Source organism: Phaethon aethereus (assembly GCF_964289735.1).
Source record: "Phaethon aethereus genome assembly, chromosome: 11".
NCBI lineage: Eukaryota > Metazoa > Chordata > Aves > Phaethontiformes > Phaethontidae > Phaethon > Phaethon aethereus.
Window position 1 is genome coordinate 21,414,068 of NC_138587.1, and position 21,005 is coordinate 21,435,072.

Sequence of the window (21,005 nt, forward strand, 5' to 3'; positions counted from 1 at the left end):
GATAAGTGCGTGCTGTTAATAACTCTTTAAATTGTATTAAAGGTGGCAAGTGTTATTTCTTGATTTAATTCCTGTAAATAAAGGAACTTTACAATCATGGGAATTCCCCTTTAATTTTTTTAAATGCAGAACGATTAAATGGAATATTTTCATTGCCCAAGTTCTGGGCTGTTATATCTATACTGTATGCTGGGCTATTAAATAGAAACCTTATTACTGCCTCATCTTACGTGTGTGTGTATATATATATAATGTGTAAAAATCTGGGCTGTACGCTACGTACAATACAGTGCTGCATTTGGAATTATTTTGTTTCTGTACACTCATAGGAGATCTACAGGGAAAGTAATGAGTAACTGTGGCTTGGAGATTGTTTTGGAAAAAAATTACAAACGGCAGAGCCAAGCTCTTTGATGAGATGCCCGCGTCGCAAAGCTCTTTGGGCAGCAAGGTCTCTGGTCGCGGTACGTTTTTAAGTTGCCTAAAGTACTGTTGAAGCAAACCTGATTTCTGTGATCTCATGTTTTCCAGACTGATCCAGAAGCTGGTGCAGGAGTGCGGACCGGCTCACAAACCATCCCGGCTCTTGGGGGTGTATCTGGCGTTTGGGTGTGGGTCCTGCCGAAGCCGTAGCTGCCGGTGAGGCAACCGCTAGCCGCAAAGCTGCTGTCCACGTGGACTGGTGCTGAAATCTCTCGCCCGGCCGCCACCAGAGCCTCTCCAGCAAAACCCAGAGACATGGCAACAAACGGGACGAAAGTGGCGGATGGACAGATCTCCACTGAAGTTGATGCTTCAATCACCAACGACAAGCCTAAAACCTTGGTAGTAAAAGTACAGAAGAAGAAGACGGATCTTCCAGACCGAGATACTTGGAAAGGAAAATTTGACTTTCTTATGTCCTGTGTAGGTTATGCCATTGGCTTAGGGAATGTATGGCGATTTCCATACCTTTGTGGCAAGAACGGTGGAGGTATGTTCGCTGTTTCATTCTTATGGCCGCTGAGCTATTTGTGTGTTAGAATTCACCATAAAAATTAATTATCAGTACAGCAGAACTTGGTTTTAATAGCTTTTTCATCTGTCTAGATGTATAGGTGGTTTTTAGTTGGGGGCAGGGGGGAGAGGTGTTTCTATTTTTTGCTTTACACTTGTCCAGGAGGGTTGGAGCCATTTTGGAGTGTGGTGCTTTGAGGTCTGCCCTGGAGTTTATTCCAACTTCTAGTTGGCAGGTGCTCTTAAAAGACCATAAGGCATTAGAGCAGAACTAACCCACATTGCCCTCCAACTCTTCTTTTGGGTTGAGTTTCTGAGAGGATTGCTTGCGACTTGTAATACTGACTCTGAGCTTACCATAAAAGCCTAACTTCAGCTGGAAAGCAGCCAGTTCTGGTTAAAGCCTTTATGCTATCTGCATGCTCCTGTGACAGATGAAGGCAACAAAACTCACAGTCTTTTGGATTTTAGCTTTTTACTTAAACAGAAAATATTTAAATGATGAGGAGAGATATATTTTTCCCCTGTTTTCCCCTCTTGAGATACTGGCTCAGAAGTGTACATGTGCTTTCCACTAGCTTTTTTTTAAAGTTACACTTAAGAGGAAAAGTGGGTTTCTTTTCATGTATAATAGGGATGGAAACAGCGGAAACTCAGTAGTGTTTTTCCCCACTGTAACAGACTTCCTTATTCCTTTTTAGGTGCATTCCTGATTCCCTATTTCCTTACTCTAATTTTTGCTGGAGTGCCACTGTTTCTTTTGGAGTGTTCCCTTGGTCAGTATACATCTATAGGAGGACTTGGAGTGTGGAAGCTTGCTCCAATGTTCAAAGGTACAGTATGAATTTGGATTCCTTTCAATTTGTTTTCACATTGCACGAAGTGACAGGGCAAGGACGTTTCCTTATGCCTTCATATTATTATTTAAAATACAATTTTCTACAGAAAATAATAGTTTTCTGAGGTGTAACTGGCAGTTTTGAAACATGCTAGGGTAGCAGTCATTCCCTGTTAAAAGTAGCAAGAGTTAGGCATTAGAATCTCACCAAACTTTTATTTTTTGAATTGAAAAACTTTTATTTTTTGCTAGGAACGTATAAAGACTGTTCAAAATACCATATTAAATCTAGCAATATTTGTCTGAGCAGCTATGGAACTCTGTTCACAGCAATTTGGTAAACATTGTTTCTGTTTGAGGTCACAGAGCTTTGCATCTCCTGATGTTGTTTATTGAAGTTCAAAAGCCAGACACTTCAAAGATGGCAATTTCATGCTGGATTGCTTAGGAGAAGCTCACTCCATACTTAGATTTTTAGCTAGTTTGAGGTTTCTCATTGCTAGAACCTCAAGGTTTTAGTCTAGATTCTACAAAGACCTATAAACCTCACAAACCATGCTTTTCAACCTCTAATCCCAAATCCTTTGACATCTAAGAGCTCCTGAGCTGACTTGTGGACCAGTAGAGGAGCAAGTTACACACTGAGTTATAAATTACTTCACACAGTAGGACTGACAATTAGCATAGGGTGAGGTAAAAGTTTGTTTAGAGTGGATTTTGTTCTAGGAAATTTTGTATTGGGAAAACCCAGAGACATGAAAATTGTTTCTCACAGATAAGTATTTTAACCTTCCTCAAGTTCTGATGCTGGTATGGGGCACAATGAAAAGTATGGATCCTGCTTTGCATTATGCTGATTATTCTGAGCAATTCCTCCTGTCTAATGTCATGTGGCAACTTGTCAAAAGCCTGAATATTTTAAAATACCCCAGAAGTCTCCATGGGGAGAAGAAGAGAAGGCATTCTCATTGTGGAACCCCTGACATTTCTTTCAGCTGAGCTGACATAATAGCATTATACTACGCATCAAGCACTTTGATCGGTGTAGTAAATGGCTAGCTGGTCTTAACTCCTACTCAACTTGCATGTGGCTGCCAGAAGTTTCTGTGGGACTGCTGTTTGAGAGAATCAGCTGATTTAGCCCTTTCCCCTAGAAGTAAAAAATGCCTGTAAAATCTCAGCAGCAGCAGCAGCAGTAGTCACTGCTTACTGCAACACACAAAGAAGTGGACACTATGATTAAATTTATGGTTGACTGAACTATCGCCCAAATTAGTGACCTTTTTATAATGGTACTTCTAAAATTTTAACTTGGCTTCTACAGCATTCGGTAAATGGCATCTGCCTCATACATTGTATTTTTCCTTCTGAACTGCAGCTCTTCGACTCACACATATACAAATATTAATAAAAGTTACCTTCTTTCGTTTCTTCTTCTTTCCTTTACAGGTGTGGGACTAGCTGCTGCAGTCCTTTCCTTTTGGCTAAATATTTACTACATTGTGATTATTTCGTGGGCCATATACTACCTGTATAATTCCTTTACCACTGTAAGTGGGCTGGGGGGTGGGATTGTTTGTTGAATGTAAAGCGAAGCGATATATAGGTAGCTGATTAATCTGACTGTAAAGGTGTGAGCTTAACAGAAAATGCATAGAAATCAATAGGATAAGCCATTTTTGACTAAAAGAGAACTATTTTGTAAAAATTCCTCCTAATTTTTTTTTTTCTCCATGAGAAATGTAGAATAGAAAACTGTGAGGCAAATAGCTCCGTTCCAAGAATGTCAGTGGAGAAACGTAAGAATAGGTTATTTTGGAGCCACAGGCTTCTCTTTCTTACTGACCTGTTTAAATTTCCTCATCTTAATCTTCAGAGCCACAGCTCTTTCATCTGTACCCTTTTAGTTTCACTTACTACCTGTCTCTGCCCTGTAACAGCAAGCGTGCCCGCTTGCTTCTCTGCGTACCTGCCAGGCAGCTGCAAGTCGTGCGTAGGCTTGGGACTCCTTGTCCTGGCAATGCCCACAGGCAGCCAGTCATGCCCCTGAGAAAAACTCTAGTGTCTAACAGATTTATTTTTTCCTTCAACTGCAGCTACACAGATGTTAGTTCTTTGGGAAATAGTGTGATTGCAATGTGGTTTAATGGTGCAGGGGTTTATCAAAGAAATCCCCGTGGAATGGAAGATCTGTGATTTGATTAGCTATGAACTTCCATTCATTGTTATTTTCGCTTTGTTTTCTTTCCTTTTAACTTTACAAAGGATGATTCATCAGCTGAGTAGGCCTTGTCTGATTTGTGGGTTTTGGCCATCTGAGGAAGCATTCTTACAGAAGTTTCAACAATTAATGCATTATTGTTCAATTGTTGTCCCTTCTACAAATTTTGTTCGTACTTGCTTGTTCTCAGTTCTAACGAATTGTCCCTTGACAAAGTTTGCATTAATGACTGTCTGGGAGTGACGTGATCATTTCTTTTTTAGTTACCCTCAAAGTTGTTACGGATGTGAAAGGTCAGTCATAGTCTGGAAGCGGTGCACTGGTCCATATTAGTTGAATATTCATTTCTAATTCCCTTGAAGCCTCTTATCCTTGTATTTAAATATGCAGAACCCTGGTACAACATTTTCTGTGTGAGGATTTTCCAAGATTTGCCATCAAAAGAATATCTAAGTTGTATCTAAATCAGATTCATTCTAGTGGATATCACGTATAAGCAGGTTCTGCTTCTCAGAACTTCTGAAAGATAACGTAATGGACACAAGGAGAAAATGCATGGAGAGAATAGAAAGTTTACATTTTTCTAATTGTCCCTTGACCCGAGGGGAAAATGGAAATCTCTGCTTAATAACCATCACGGCTTTATTACTGCTAGTACAAGAAGAGGTAGCAGGACCTCCAGGAGGTCCTTTCTGCTGCCCTTGTTTCTTGTAGCGCTCAATATATTCTCAACATGCCGAGAGGTGTATCAGACTCCAAAGCGTTTGGGCCGATATATTAAAGAAAGGAAGAAATATTTTCACATCCGATTCACACAACTGATAGGAAGTTAAATAACTTATGTGACAGACATGCACCCCAGGGAGATCAGTGCACTGCAGAACTCAAAGTATATCAGTTCTCCACTCAACTGTCATTTCTAGTAAAGAGAAAGATACCTGAGGTAAGGCTTACCTAAAAAGTGTTTGACTGTTTAGGTTTTTTCCTCTCTCTTTCTTAAATAGACTCTTCCTTGGAAACACTGTGAGAACCCGTGGAACACTGACCGCTGCTTCTCCAATTATACCTTAGCAAACACCACCAACATGACAAGCGCTGTGGTCGAATTCTGGGAGTAAGCTGATAATTTTTCTCTATATCATTCCTGTGCATATGCAAGGATCAGCTTGTTATCATTCATATACTATCTTCTGAATTAGCTGTCAACTACACCATTCTGTTGGCTTATTCTAGACGCAACATGCACCAAATGACTGATGGATTGGAAAAACCAGGGCAAATCCGATGGCCGCTAGCAATTACTCTAGCAATTGCCTGGATTCTGGTGTATTTTTGTATCTGGAAGGGGGTAGGCTGGACCGGAAAGGTAAGATTATAAAGTACTGTAAATCACTTTTAATTAAAAATGCCCATTTTACTCAAATATTCTGAAAATTCTTGAGGTAAGAGGTCCTGGGGACAGTTGTGCTGGAATAGCTCTATGAAGCTTTTCATTTCTTTCTTGAATTGATAGGGCACCATGTTTTTGAAAGAGCTGGCTCCTCTGGAGCTAGGTCTGACCACAATCGTAGATGGTGTGTTCACTTACAGACTTCTTGGGTTCGCCAGGTATAAAGTTGCCTAAAAATATGTCTGCTTGTTCCTGGGATGAATATTCTAGCTAGTTTGGCTAGCAGTAGAGCGAGGATGCGGTGTTTTGGCTTCAGTGAGAAGCATGCATTTATTGCACAGCTCTTGCGGGACTTAGATACGTAAGCGCGTGCTGAAGCTGTATTGCATATGTAGGAGCTGGTCCCTTCTTTCCTTATGCTGAATGAGAGCCGGAGGTGTTTTTTGCCACAGACACGCATGCAAGCTCTGCTGCTTGGAGTCTGGCTGGTTTACTAAGGGATTAAAGGAAATTATTGACGGAAATTTCTCCAGGAATGAAAGGGCAACAACAGCATCTGACATGGGCATATACCTTTCCCTCTCCCCACAATGGCAGGAAGAAATCTTGGGGAAATGAAAAGTCACAGCTGTGAGGCCAGGTGGCAACTGAAGGCTTGGGTTATAAGACCTCAGGCCTGGTGTAGAGGACTAGGATTTTTTTCACACTGGAAGAATGAATTGTTAACTTTGGACAAGATCTTTATAACTGTGACCCACTTCAAGCTGCGTGTTGAACATGGCCTAGTTGAGGTCAGACCAAAGAGTTTCATTTCTCCTGTCTGCAAAGAAGGTGGCAAAAATGGGCTGACGGTTTCTTTGGATTCTGACGTCATAGTGTCTTTTTTATAAGGCTTTTGAAAAGGCAAGAGAGTAGGATCTTGTAGGGCAATTCTATCATAACACAGGTGAGGAGAGTGTGTTAAAATTACAAAAGCAGCTGGCTGAGAGCAGGATAATGTTGTTTTACAAACAGATGTTGTTCTCCAAGCAGGACAGGAGTACTAGAACGGCTTCAGGGAGCTCCCCTTGTTGAATACAAAAAAAGAAAAGCGTGAGCCCTCATGCAAATATATCCTAGTCTGCTAAATTCCACCTTCAGGAAAGTCAGCAACAGCCACCATGCCTTGTAGACATGGTGTTTAGGGAATTCTGCAGTAGGCGCTCCCCTTTCCTCACCAACCCTTTCCATTGATCAATGTTTCAAATTTAAAGGTCAGCCTCAGTTGCTGCTGAAGTATTTTTCGGGAGCAAATATTTTCTGAAGTGTTAACAAGTAGAGATCATTCTTCCTTCCACACTTACAATGTCTTGTTTCTTCACATCAGGTGGTATATTTCTCTGCTACTTACCCCTATGTTATGCTGCTTATCTTGTTCTTCCGTGGTGTAACACTGCCTGGAGCAAAGGAAGGCATTTTATTCTATATAACTCCCAACTTCAGTAAGCTTTCAGACTCTGAGGTAAATATTCAATCCTTGTGAACAAAAGTTTCACTACTAACTGTTCACCTTTCAGACATATGACCTGCTCCTCAAGTGCAGAAACAGATTTTAAAAAAAATTATTTCCTGCAATCAGGTTTGGCTGGATGCTGCCACACAGATTTTCTTCTCCTATGGTTTGGGTCTGGGTTCACTGATTGCCCTTGGAAGTTACAACCCTTTCCACAATAATGTTTACAGGTAAGCAGATGACCGCACATATTACAATGGCGCTTTCCTGTCTTAGCTGGAGCTGGATTCTGTCTTTCTGTGCACTATATCATTGAAATAAAGTGTAGTCTCTGATCTGAATATCAAGTGTTTTAGCCAAGTAAGAATGAGATCTGTAAGTGCATTTACACTAATGGGAAAGACAGTGTGACTTGTCCAGGCGTGAAATGGAACCCAGACTATGAAATCCTAAATCATGAAATCTTTTCACAGGAAAAAAATACTGATGAACAGCAGCATCACTTTACCTGCTGCTTAAAGCACCTTACCTTTATTTCAGGGACTCCATCATAGTGTGCTGCATAAACTCATGCACAAGCATGTTTGCTGGCTTTGTCATCTTCTCCATCGTTGGATTCATGGCTAATGTCACAAAGAGGCCTATTGCCGATGTTGCAGCATCAGGTACCCGATATATTTTTCTCTAAGTTGTTCAGTGGCATCAGTTTTTGTTCGTACGTTGCATCCAACTGCTTCATGTAGTTGTTCAAAATCCCTCCCTCAAAAGGTCCCTCAGCTCCCTGTCATTTCAGTCGCCCTTACCGACGGCAAAAGGGAGAGCATTGTTTCAAACCTCTCAAGGCAGCACCAGCAGAATGACTTCACGTCGAGCAGGCTGCCTGCCTGCCTGCCTAGCGCGCGCTCAAACCTCTGGTGCGCGGAGCGGTCAGCCAGGGATGCGTCGTGGGCTGACGCAATGAATGCTAACGAACGCTACGTACGGGGGAATGCATTTACAAGAGGTGGCAGCTCAGTTTGCTGCTTCAGTGCTTTGCTGTGACATCAGGTTATGAGCCTCTTGCTACTGAAATTCTTCAGAGCAAACTGAAAGGAGGAATGATGGTCATTAGGTTTTTGGAGCCTACCTTCTCAAACTCAGGTTTTTAAATCCCTTTTACTGTTTCCTGATGTTAAGCCCTTTGAGGCAGATCTGTTTCTCACCTGTTCAGACCTACAGCTATCAGCCAGTTTTATGGGACCCTTTATTATGAAAGTTGTTTTACTTGGGGCAGTAAGATGTCCGTGGAAGAATTCTGCTAGTCTTTGCAGTTCGTTGTCTTGTCTTCCAGATGAAAAAGCTTAAAGTAGCAGAGCAGATGGCTGCCCTAACCCAGCTGGTGTACCAGATACTCATTTAGCGGTTCTGGCCACAGGGAGGGATCCGATAACTGAAAGCCTGGTTGGAAGTCACTGGTGGACAAAATACATCTTACTATACTAGCAAACATATCCCATTGTTGAAATATTTCCTTAGTTAAAAAAGTAGAGAATTTAGGCCCTAAAAATAATCTTCAATAAAGTACACCTACAAAGAAATTAGGAAAAGAAATTATGATGGCATACACTGTTGTCAAAAAATGCTCTGGAAAGTCAGTGGTGTGTGAAATGAGCTGCTTGGATTTATGTATTTGATGCAGATATAACTATATAAAGACTACACCTGCAAACAGAGCAATGTTTTTATATCGTATTAAGCTCCTAAGTACATTTTAAGGTACCTAAGATAATAGACTTCTGAAAGAAGCACGTGACCTCCTGTGGCCACTAATTGTGAAGGGTATTTGGAAATTTGACCTTTTAATTAAGGCTTCTATTTCTCCTAGCAAGCTCAGAAACTGCTGCTTTGTTTTAGCACCCTGAGACATGTTGTTTTGCGATCTTTTATCTCTGTAAAACAAACTAGCATTAAAAGCTGTAGCTGCATTTTGGTGGAATGTGTGGCAGGGTAAAATTAAGAACATATGTATCGTAAGTTTATTTTGCTTTTACTACTGCCATTTGGGAGGCATTCCAGTCGTACCTGCTATTGCTAGCAAATAATCGTTTCAAAGTCTGCATTGCATTTACTTTGACAGTTCAGGTATCTACGCCAAACCTTGCTTCGCTGGTTTGAAAGCTATACATGTCCAACCAATTGTCAGGGACAGACGTACTTTTAGCGAAAACTGAAAAATCAGATACCCCCGTTAGGTGAGGCACATTAATTTTATTCCTGTGATTATTTAGTTTGCTACAGGTTTCCCTCTTAACCTGACATCAGCTGGCTTCTGGCTACACTATGACAATGAAAAGAGCTCCTTTTTTAATAAGAATCTATATTCTTCTTCCAACACTATGCCCCCATCAGCAGTTAGTAGGAGCACAAATGAACAGGTTCACCTGTTCACAACTACACAGTTCACTGAAATGTATATTTTAAGATAATGGAATGGAATAGCAAATGGGAATCTTATAAATGCTGGGAAGTGTCTTCTCCATTTCTGAGCTGTCTTTGTTTCTCTTCTGAACTACTTGGTGCAAAGCAGAAGATTACACCTATCAGTAACTGCTTGAGAGGGAGAGAAAGCTTATCAGTACCTGAAGATGTAATCCTAGCCGAGGGTAACATTCCCGGTCTTTGCTATACAAAGGTGTCTCTCAGGAGCAGCTTCTGAACTGCACCTAGTATTTTGCTTGCTTGCTTGCTTGGGTTTGGGGGTTTTGTTTGTTTATTTTTTGTTTCGGTTGGTTCAATTTAAAAGCAAGATACATGCGCTGATGTCTCGGCAAGTGAACACTGATTAAGTTGAAATCCCTGGTCAGATGCTGCATCCATGGCTGAGTCATTCAAATGAACCTAAAACCTATGCATCAACAGGAGCAAATAATCCCAGCACCCAATCAGTCACACTGACATTTTCTCTCCTGTTTCTCCTACCAGGCCCTGGACTGGCATTTCTAGCTTATCCAGAAGCAGTGACACAGTTACCGATTTCTCCTTTGTGGGCAATACTGTTCTTCTCCATGTTGCTTATGCTCGGAATTGACAGTCAGGTAAAACCAGTGTGAAAATTAATAATGAAGACAAATTTTCTGGAAGCGTGCGGTACAAGGTTGGCCTGGCTCTGTGCGCTCTGCGCTGCCAGCTCTTAGTGGTGCAGAATGGTTTCTGGAATAATCGGATAAAGAGCAGGGGGTACTAAGGAGAGGAAAGACTACAAGGTTCAAGGGAGCCTGGGATAGTAAAAAAGCTGATACTGGGACACTTTTGCTTTTTCACAAACTGTTGGAAGCATAAACAAAACGTGCAGAAAATTTATTCTGCAGACAAAAGGAACTGTCTTTGAAATCTTAACCATTCAATCACAATATTAAAAGTACATTTGCCATGTTCATCAATGTAGGAGACACTGGGATATGCATTACGAGATTTAGATGCCCCAAGTATTTCTGAAAGGTGACTTCAGAACTTGCCGCATGGAGCAAAAAGATGCAGCACACATTTCCTCTTAAGCAGATGCATGTCAGGAGCAAATTCAGGAGGCGGTAGGCTCATTACTGAGGACGTTCTGCGTCTCGGTGTGTTCTGAAATCCCAATGGTAAGGATCAAGACTTTATGGGTTCAGCCTTAGCTAAGAGTTATAGATGGTATCTGACAACTGGAAATGAATGGGCAGGCACAACCTTGAGGGTCTGCAAATCCAAATAAGGTATTATCCAGAGTTACCGTCTAGATTAAATAATGAAATAATTGCCATGCAGTCATTAAAAAATGTTTCTTGCAAAATAAACAAAAAGCACACGGATCAAGAAAAAAGCACTTTACATGGTACAATGGCCTATGGCCAACAAAAGCATCCATTAATCAGTGGTAATTTTAATACAGATAGCAACTACATTGTACGCACTGAAGCAAGCAACTGGCTTATTTTGTTCAGCCTACTTTGAGGACTTTGTCAGGGAAGCCCCTTCTGCCTGCTGAAATGTTTGGTCGTTTTTGTGTGTGACCAGTCGTAGGCAGATGTGTTCGTCTACTTGCAGTAGGTAGCAGCTGTCAAACCAGCACCTCACAGTTATTAGCACAGTCTTCAGAGCACAAAAAGGAAAATGAGAATTACTAACTTGGTACTGCCTTAGTCTTTCAGTAGTGAAAATCCGTCATTTTCTATAAATCCAAGTTGACTTCAGCCTGTGAACCAAAATACAAAAAGACCAAGAGGGCATTTTATCTTGAAACATGAAAGGAAGCTGAAAATTTATGTTTTCTATTTCTTTGTTTTTCAGTAAGCTTCAGGCTTGACATTAAAACCTATTGCTCAATCTGGGGGGAAACTACTGTGAAATTAATTGGGTCAAAAATATTCTTGAAAGAACTTGTCTCTAGGCAACTAACAGCTGAGGAAGGTAGTCTAATATTATTAAAAAGAATATGCATCATCTACAGGCTGTCATGCTTTCTTCATTTTCTGTCTGTCAGTGACACATTTCATACGCTCTAATTTATAGGAACTGTAATACTGGTTAAATTCTGATTGCACTGCTGGAAATTAATAAAACTTTACATACTTGTTTATCATTATTTCAGCCATCATAATGATAACGTTTATTTTGAATACATACATAGAGGAAAAAATCTGAAATATGGCCATGCTTTCCATTTGGAGGACCACAGCCTCAGCAAAAATCTTTTCTGGGCATACAAAAAGTATTGGATTTATTACATGTGAGAATCAATCTTTTGTCTTTAACCTTCACCCTGAAGCACTAATCTGATTAGACTTTTTGTGCCTATTGGCTTTCATGTATGTGAGTAAAGGACTCTTTACTCACAGTAAAGATCTGAAAAAATAAAAAGTGAAGGATCGAGGGGTTGAAGCCTTCAACTGTAGGCGTATCGTCTTGTATGACAAGAAGGAGCCCTTTATGTTCATAAAGCGCAAGCTGTAGTTCATAGTTTGGAGTTTTGAGTGTGTTTCTAGCTGGAAATCTTGCACAGAACTTTTTAGACAGAAACAAGGCTATTCAGAAGCACTGCTTCCACTGAAGTCAAGTGACTTTTCATTCATCATTTAATGGATGCAGCCTTAGGCCAGTGCTGGATACTACTGAAAATTCCCCCCCCCCGCCCCAGACATAATCCTGCTGTTGTAGTGCGTTGCATTGTATCTTATTTCTAACTTTACTTGCAGTTCTGCACTGTGGAAGGATTCATAACAGCTTTGGTGGATGAATTTCCAAAGTTACTGCGCAATCGGAGAGAAATCTTCATTGCTGTTGTTTGCATTGTTTCCTATCTGATAGGGCTGTCCAATATTACTCAGGTATGTTCTGTGGAAGAATGTGATCTCGTGTCTGACATACAGCATCTGTTTTATTTCTCCCTTCCCCGGCTCCAACCGGGAGTCATTGCAAACCATTAAAGCGGCAGGGATCTGTCATCAACACTATCTAAAGACTTCAGGCAGCAGACTTTACCTTATAAGTGTAAAATGGCTGTCGTCCACGGATGCAGTTTGTCCTACTTCATGGTTCAGGTGACAAGAAAATACCCAGCTGTCCTACAGCCCAGGAAGTGGTAGCTAGGGGTGTTCTCCGTTGCTTCCTGTGATCTACTAGATTGCAAACTATTTCAGGGAAATGATTGAATTATTGAACAAAAAGGAGTAAAGCAAAATCAAACCAGTTGATTGAATTCTAGCAGCAAACTAATCTTTGTCAGTATTGAACTCAAGCATTATAAGACTTTAACCTGTTAACTTTAATTTACTTGAGTATGTCCCTAGCCTATTTGCCACTGTTAGTTTGTAGCTTGCATTTTAATCTATCTTGAAATTGGAGTCCTTACTATTTATTTTAACACTTCCTTCTTATATGTTTTAGGGTGGAATCTATGTTTTTAAGCTTTTTGACTACTACTCCGCCAGTGGAATGAGTCTCTTGTTCCTTGTATTCTTTGAGTGCATCTCGATATCTTGGTGCTATGGTAAACAAAATGTTTTTATTTTTTCCGTAAGTTTTGCACATCATAAAGGTACTTCATCTACTGATTTGTTCTGTTGTGTGTGCACGTGCTGAGGGTGGAGCTGATACTAGCCTTGTTTTGTATGCGTGTAATTACACCGAGGACTCAAAGTTGGCTTGTGGAAGGTACTCCTGCCTCCTTGAAACACCCTGTGTGCGAGCCTGGAAGTCAGTAGATGCTAAGCACTTCGGGAATACTAAATAGGTGACATCTCCTGCTTTTTTTCCCACTCCCCTTCCTTGGAAAGCTGGACCTTCAAAGGTGTGAGGTACTGCTGTTCTCAACACAGTGACTTGGGTCTTTTGGACTTGGTAATGTTTCGTTTCCAGAAGTGACTCTGTCACTCCAGGGTCTTGCAGTGAGAGCCAGGCTCCTTGGCCAGTTGTGTCTTGCATAATTGCCCTACAATATCGAGAAGTCTGGCCTGACGAGCTCTGGGAATATGTAACATATTCTTGCCAGTGTATTTGTGCATTTGACCTTAGTTCTGTGTTGGCTAGTCCAAGGACCTACTCCCACCATTACTAAGGCACTTCAGCTTATATTACAAAACTGATTCAGAGATAGATAACTGGAGTCTTTCTGCTGTCTTTTAATGGGCTTAAGAGGATGGAACAGCATTTTATAGGGGGGAGATACTGCATATGAAATCAGCAAACGCAAATGGAAAAATACACCAGCTAAATAATGAAGAAATACAATACAAAGTTATAACTAATACGATAGACATGCCTACCAGCACTCCATCATCTTCTAAAAGGTAACAGCAGCAGCAGCAGAAGGGCTACTTTTTGATTCCATATGCAGTTCTGCATGTATGTGGTGCACATATATCCACACAGAGTGAAGCTGGTTAATGCTAGGATGGATTTTTTTTTAAATTTAATTTGTAAAATATCATTCTAAATCTCTCGCTCTAATAAGAGAGTTGACATGAACCTGGGGTGATTTATTGCATCTGACCTTCAGATGTACAGACCTCCTCAGCCTTCCCATGGGAATGTTTTCTGGTTGCTAATTAAATAATTATGATGTGGAAGAATGAGAGCAAATTATTCGTGGTGCTTCTCAGTTTGCACAATACTTTCCCATTCAGATAGGTGAAAATTATGTTGGGGTCTCTATATAGAACTTCCAAATCTACCTCATCGTTTATGACAGCGTCTCTGAAAACCACTGAGCTTTCAACTGAATCTGCTCTCTGATACGTTTCTCTACCGTTTCTTATTTCTATATTTAGGTGTTAACAGATTTTATGACAACATCCAAGAGATGGTGGGATACAGACCCTGCATCTGGTGGAAACTCTGCTGGTCATTTTTCACTCCTATCATTGTGGCAGTAAGGAACAAACTTTTATTATATGATTCATAGGATATAAATGAGGTGTCCTATGTACTACAGCGTTGTCATTTCCACCCCCAAAGGTTCATATTAACTCTGACCTCATTCCTTTTTTAATGATTTGAGCAATTCCGTTGAAGGCAATATGCAAAAACCAGTGTCATTAGAGGAAGCCTAAGAAAAGAAGCCTTGTGCAATTTCAAGATTTGTATTAGTCCTCTGGAAACGGTAACTAGTCGAGAGTTTGACTGGCAGAGACAGAAAACTGTATGAAACAAGTTTTGACCATTTCTTGTATTCTAGATAAAATTTAGCAATCTCTCTAAAGTCTAAATTTACCATGTACACAAAAGTGCCCACATTTTGTGAACTGAATTCTTTCACAGGCACTAGTCTGGTAACAGGATTATAAACTGATGTTGTTCTCCCATGGGATTCTGTGGCATATATTACCCAGTTTATACTACGTTGCTACCGTTTTTTCTGGCAAACCTTGCATGGATTTTGTGCACTGGTAACCATAGTACAGACTTTTCCCGATTCTGAACTCTATCCAGTTAAGCCCATACAGTACCTTTTGAAATAATAAGCAAAGGAATGTAAATTTACTACACATAACGTAGGCAACCCAGATGCAATATAAAAAACTGTAGACACTATTACACATGACACAATACTACTCACTCACTGCTATTTCTCTGATATTCCATAGAGGTGGCCATAGAAAAGCAAACGGCATTAGTGCTGTTTAGAGACTGTTTAGAGGGGCACAGAAATGTGTTTGTATTGAGGGTCCCTTGATTCACCTCTGCCCAGATGAAGGCGACTTCCGTTTTTCTGAAATCAAGTGTGTTCAGGAAGGCATAAAAAAATGCATTTTGTTTATTTTAGTGGTGTAGTAGGAAGATGGCCAACACTGCATGTAAAACTTACCAGATTTTTCTTGTCTTGTAAAGTCTTCAACAGAATTTGTTGCCCAGTGTAAGTTCAGAGGTGGCGATGATGTGCTAATCTGCCTCTCTGCATTCTCCTCTCCGGGAATATGTTCTGCACAAGGCCCGAACCTGGGATCACAATGAGCTTCCTTCTTTGCCGGTTCAGTTTAGCAGGTTTCCCTGATGCAGGCTGGTTTTAGACATCTGAAACAGGCCAGGATAGGAGTCTTCCTTGGGAACTTACAGGAAAAAACACCATGTTTGCAGGTCATCTGTTTGAAAACAACACAATCAGTGCTGCTGGTCAATGGTACTGTATACGTGTGTATACGCAGGTATTACTTCCCAGGACCCCCATCTTTCCCAATAGCCCCCTTCCCTCTGATTTTTGTGCAGGTTATCTGAGGACTCCGCTAGTACCAGTGGATTCCCCGTACCAGCATACCTGGATAATCTGAGATGCAGGTTACGTATGTGAAAATATAGTGTTAAATTGAATCATTAAGATTGATTTTGGTAAGAAGCTTCTTGGGAAACTACCTCCTCGTCTCTTGTTATTGAAAAATTCAAAGTGCTTTTTGAATTTCCTAGGATAGGATCCGTTGTACAGACAAATCTGTAGCCGCTTACTGAAGCGCAGGTCCCGTTCATGCTGCCCTCATTGTCCATTATGAGTTTGTTCAGAGGATCTGAACAGTATCAAAGCCTCTGGGCCAAGCACCCTTAGGTGGTGGCATTAGAGAGGTCAGTGCAGAGCCAGGCTTTAAAGAACATTTCTTACTCAGGGCCTCTAGGAGTCTGTTGCTGACCAGTACGGTAGAGCTGTACAGATAGTATTATTCCAGTAAGAAAGTCAGTGGAAACAAACAAACAACTTCACGATTTCACAGTTTTAGTTCCATTATTTACGCTGTGCCACACTAGAGATTAAGCTAGCGGGAACTCGCTCAGTGCAGTGCGCTGACGTTTGCCTGTTTTCTGCAACATCCACAAGCCCGTGCCCGGCGGCCATCACCAGGGACCAAAGGAACCCTTTTCTCCTTGCCTGGATGTAAAGGCAGGCTTGAGGTCCAAGTCAATCCAGAAAAAACTCTTGAACACAGAAAACTCTGCAAATCTTATCCAAATCTTCTTTTTCCGCTGTATTTTGCAGGGAGTATTTATCTTCAGTGCTGTCCAAATGACTCCGCTCACAATGGGAAGTTACGTTTTCCCAAAATGGGGCCAAGGGGTTGGCTGGTTCATGGCTTTGTCTTCTATGGTGCTGATCCCAGGCTATATGGCATATATGTTTCTAACCCTGAAAGGATCCTTAAAACAGGTAAGTCTCCCCTCTTTTTTTTTTTTTTTTCTTCTTTTTCCTGGCTGCATGATTTCATCTTGGGAGACCTGTGCACACCGATTGCTGGGCAGTTATTTTCTACTCCATCTTTCCTGGGGCCTCACTTGCTTAGCCCAGTTATTTTGCATCAAGGTGAAAAAACTAAAAACAAGTACCAAACAGACAAAAGACAAGCCCAGTGTCTGTACCATCTGTTGTTAAACATAATTCACCACATTAAATGTGGTCCTTAGCTCTGGGCTTTGGCAGTTGCAGACACTTCGCATCCCAGCTCCTTACACCTAGAAAACAAAGTAGCAGTTTACAAAATATGTAAATTTGTCCTTATTAACGCAAGACATACTGTCATGTATCGAGGCAGGCGATGCTCTAAGGAACTAGAATCAAACCCTTAGGACTAAACCCACGTAACTCTTGGTTTCCATGAGTCTGCGCACAGTGACGCTGTTTAGCATCCCCCTGCAACGTGAGCAAAGACCTGAGCTCCTGTTCTGTGTTACGCCCATTCTAAGTGACAACAGTGCCCTTGTTCTGCTGCAGCTGTAAAATGCTGCACTTCCCTTTAGTCTTTATTTAAGGGATTTCTGTGGACAGTTACTTCATGAAGAACATTAGAGGCCCTTTTCTCATTGCGCTGTGTTCTTTCTTAGCCTCTCCCTGATTCCTTATTCCATTTGCTACAAGGAGACGACACTTCCCGTGCGAGGGAGGCATTGTACGGCGTAAATCCATTTTAAGGTCCTCTGAGAAATGTTGCTCAAGGAGTGTGAAATGTTAGTGAGGTTATTGACCACCAATCATGTACAATTGCCGTACTTAATTTATTTTTGATCTGGGCGCATCCTCAGTTTTCCCTCTGCAGCCGATAATCTATCTCACCCTGCGTGTAACAGACACTTCTTCAACACAAGTACTGAACCAGGCAGCTCTGTCCTCTATGACTGTGGGAACCAAAGACTGTCAAAATGAATTTGTCAGAACTTCTGGAATATTCTAAAATCAGCTGACAGAGACAGATGATCTTAAGCAGAATTGACGAGTAATGCCTCATGAAGTGCTCAGATCTTGATCCAAATATTTGTCTTCAGCAAATTTTAAAAGACTCTGTGGTGCTTCAGAGAAGTCTACCAAAAAATTTCGCTTTGTTTCCCCCCCGGCTTGTTCTTAACTCCTACCTTTTCAGTATCTTCCCCTTGGCAAATGGAGAACTGTTGCTCTAAAATACAGCTGCTTCTTGGGCAGAGTTGTATAAAACCACAGTAAAAGTTCCTCATCTCAGTCTTGCTGTGGAATAAGGTCTCGTTTTTGAAAGCGTTGACAAACGCTCATTAGATAAGAGGAGAAGCCCACACGACTCACAGGCTTTGAGGATCCAAACTGGGCTCTCTTTCTCGATACGAATGCGAGCTAGGGGTGTGGTTTAGCCCCAGCCAGCAACCAAGAACCACATTGCGGCTTGCTCGCCTCCCCCAACCTGGGTGGGATGGGGGACAGAATCAGAAAAAAGCCTCGCAGGTTCAGATAAAAACACTTGCATAGGACAGCAAAAGAAGAAGAAATAGTGTTACTGATAATGGGATATACAAGAACAAGTGACACACAATGCAGCAGTTGCTCACCACCCGGCGATCCATAGCCCGTCCCCGAGCAGCGATTCCTGTCCCCTGGGCAGCTCCCATTTATACACCGAGCACGACGTTCTCTGGTAGGGAATATCCTTCGGCCAGGCTGGGTCAGCTCTCCTGGCCGTGCCCCCTCCCGGCTCCTCGCGCACCTCCCCGCTGGCTGAGCACAGTCCTTGACTTGGTATGAGCACGACAACTGCTCAGCAACAGCTACAAATGTCGGTGTGTTACCCACGTTATTCTCAGCCTAAATCCAAAACACAGCACTATACCAGCTACTAGGGAGAAAGTTGACTCTGCCCCAGCCAAAACCAGGACAGCTAGGCAGATAAGCTTCATGAACGGAGAACACAAAAGGACTAGGAAAGACAGAAGCGAAATAAACCGATTTTGAATACAAGCCTACTTCACCTGTTGTATCCTCGGAGGTAGTTAACTCCCAGAAGCTGCAGCCAATACTCCTTCTGCTCCCTGGGGAGGTCACCATCCCGTCTGAGACCCAGCTCCGCATCCCTGCTGCCCGCTGCACCCTTGCAGCCTCTGTGCTTGGCCTGCGGGCTGGCAGCAGCCTCTCCCCGCCCGCCCCGCGCTGCGTTCGCTCCGAGGAGCGTTTCCCTAGGCGTGCTCCGTGGTTAACGCCTGGCGACAGCTACCATCCTGCATGCGGTCTTTCACCTCCTACTGTCACGTTCAGAACACAGCTAAAACTGGTTTTAGTACCCGCGACTTACATTTTTGGCTCTTGGGGAGAGAGACAGAATTTTTCATTTTCGCTCCAATGCTTAGGCAGAACTGTTCAGGATTGCCTTGGGGGGGGGGAAAAAAACCAAAACAGTTTTTTAGAAACAGTTTTTTGACTGCTTCACATTTGTTGTTGTTCTTTTCTTTAAACAGCGTATCCAAGTAATGATTCAGCCAAGTGAAGACATCACCCATCCTGAAAATGGGCCAGACCAGGCCCAACAGAGCAACTCTGCCAACAAAGAAGCCTACATCTAAACTTCTGTTTTGTAAAAGTACCAATACTGCTCCAGAAAAACAAAAAAAATATGGTTGAATATGACCACAAATTCATGTCTGAGAATATAATTACCTACCTCTAGTGGCAAAAAAAAAAAAACAAACCTAAAAAAAGAAAAAAAGAAAAAAGGTCATCTCCACTATAAGGGAATCACCATAGGTATGATCCTGCCATTGCGCAAGCTCAGATGTTGACAGTGTTTTGTGTTCTCTGGCAATCCACAGACTGTTAATGTTTTTATCCTTTCACAATAATAGTTGCATATCTTGGAATTTGTAAATTGATGTGCCAAGACCTTTTTAATCTACCTTTTAGCACGACTATTTGAAGTTTTGTGCTGCTGATTTTTAGTAGTTTCTCAATATTTCTTACCGCTGAATCCCAAGACTGTTATTTCTGACTTTGCAGGAGTAAAATTAAGTTTGGAATTGTTTTGTACAAAAGAATGAAGTATTTTGTAAACAAGTGATTTCCAGTGAAAAAGTCTGCCCTTAAAATTTGCTCCAGTTGAGGCCAGTTGAGGGGGGAAGAAGAGACTTCCTTCAGTTAACAGTAGACACAGCCTTTATAAACGTTCCGAGTGCAAATTAAGTTATATGGCTATCTATCTCTGGCAATACAGCATGGAACGGCTGTAAATGCTATCTATACTTGGCCTTTCAGGAAAATTTTCAAACAAGATTGTCGATTTGTTTAAAAATATGCATGCCATTTCTTATAAAACGAAAGTATCTTTGTGAATCAAGACTACATGACTTGCAGGTGGTAGAAGCAAAAATATGACTTCTGACTTCTTTAGCAAAATGGAAAGTAATATCAAAGAGCTCTTAAAGATTCCCAGGAGTAAAAGAAATACGGAGTATTTGAAATTCAGGCGCAGAGTACCTGAGCTTTTATTATGCTGTTGTTGTTCCACTATTATAGCATTGCCACCAAAATAGAAACCAAAAGAAACCAAAACGATGGCCTCAAGATTGAAGCTTATCCGTGTAATTCTAATTTAGGGGTCAATTCACAACTTGTTCTTTTTAATCCAGTAAAGGACCGTAACAGTTTCTAATAAGCAAATGACAAAATATGGATCATTAGCACTTTGAAAACAGTTTTATTTTTATTCCCATATTATTTGTGGTGATGAAGTCATGAGGGAAAGCTATTTCAATAATATAAAAATCTCCACTCTGGGCTCAGTCTGCATTTGCCACATAGCTAGAAAGCCCACTCAGCTCGTGGAAGCTTTTCCCTGTGTGGAAAATGCAGGGGTTGGCCCTGTAAGGTATTTCTCGTTTGGCAGCTATACGACGGACACAAAGGATTACGGAAAATGCAGTAGTTGATGTTTGATTGTAAATGACTGTGACAGAACTGTGCAATGAAACATGCTTTCCAGCAAATTTTTGTGCAACGTACAATGTTAGATAGCACAATTTATGTAGAAATACTACGTGAAAAACATGTTAACTGTGAATGTTGGGTTTTTCGTTGTTTTTGTCTGAAGGTGACAAACATGTTCTTGCAATAAGGTATTATTCTCAGAATGTCAAGCACATTATTGTAGAAATAATATATATAAAAAATACACATGTATTTCAGACTACATCATAAAATCTCAGAGTATGTTTGGTAGACTCTAAACTGTTTCATACATAGATCAATTGTAAAATACTGTGAGATCTAAGCTACATCCTAAATGGCTATAGCTGAAACGCAAAAGTCCTGTAAGTCCTTGGGATTTAGAGGAAAACTGTACATCCTCCA

The 21,005-nt window shown here is 41.3% G+C and overlaps 1 protein-coding gene across 1 annotated transcript; it reads left to right on the forward strand.

The window, feature by feature from the left end:
• Positions 1-738: 738 nt before the first annotated feature.
• On the forward strand, positions 739-19,662 carry SLC6A1 (solute carrier family 6 member 1; the record flags this gene model as incomplete). The annotated part of the gene is made up of 14 exons (XM_082004453.1): positions 739-973; positions 1,698-1,829; positions 3,284-3,384; positions 5,060-5,169; positions 5,289-5,421; positions 6,812-6,946; positions 7,064-7,167; positions 7,478-7,602; positions 9,899-10,011; positions 12,148-12,279; positions 12,839-12,941; positions 14,221-14,321; positions 16,413-16,580; positions 19,121-19,662. The coding sequence occupies 14 exons, from the start codon at positions 739-741 to the stop codon at positions 19,223-19,225; spliced, it is 1,797 nt and encodes a 598-aa protein (XP_081860579.1). The 3' UTR covers positions 19,226-19,662.
• Between the last annotated feature and the right edge of the window lie 1,343 nt (positions 19,663-21,005).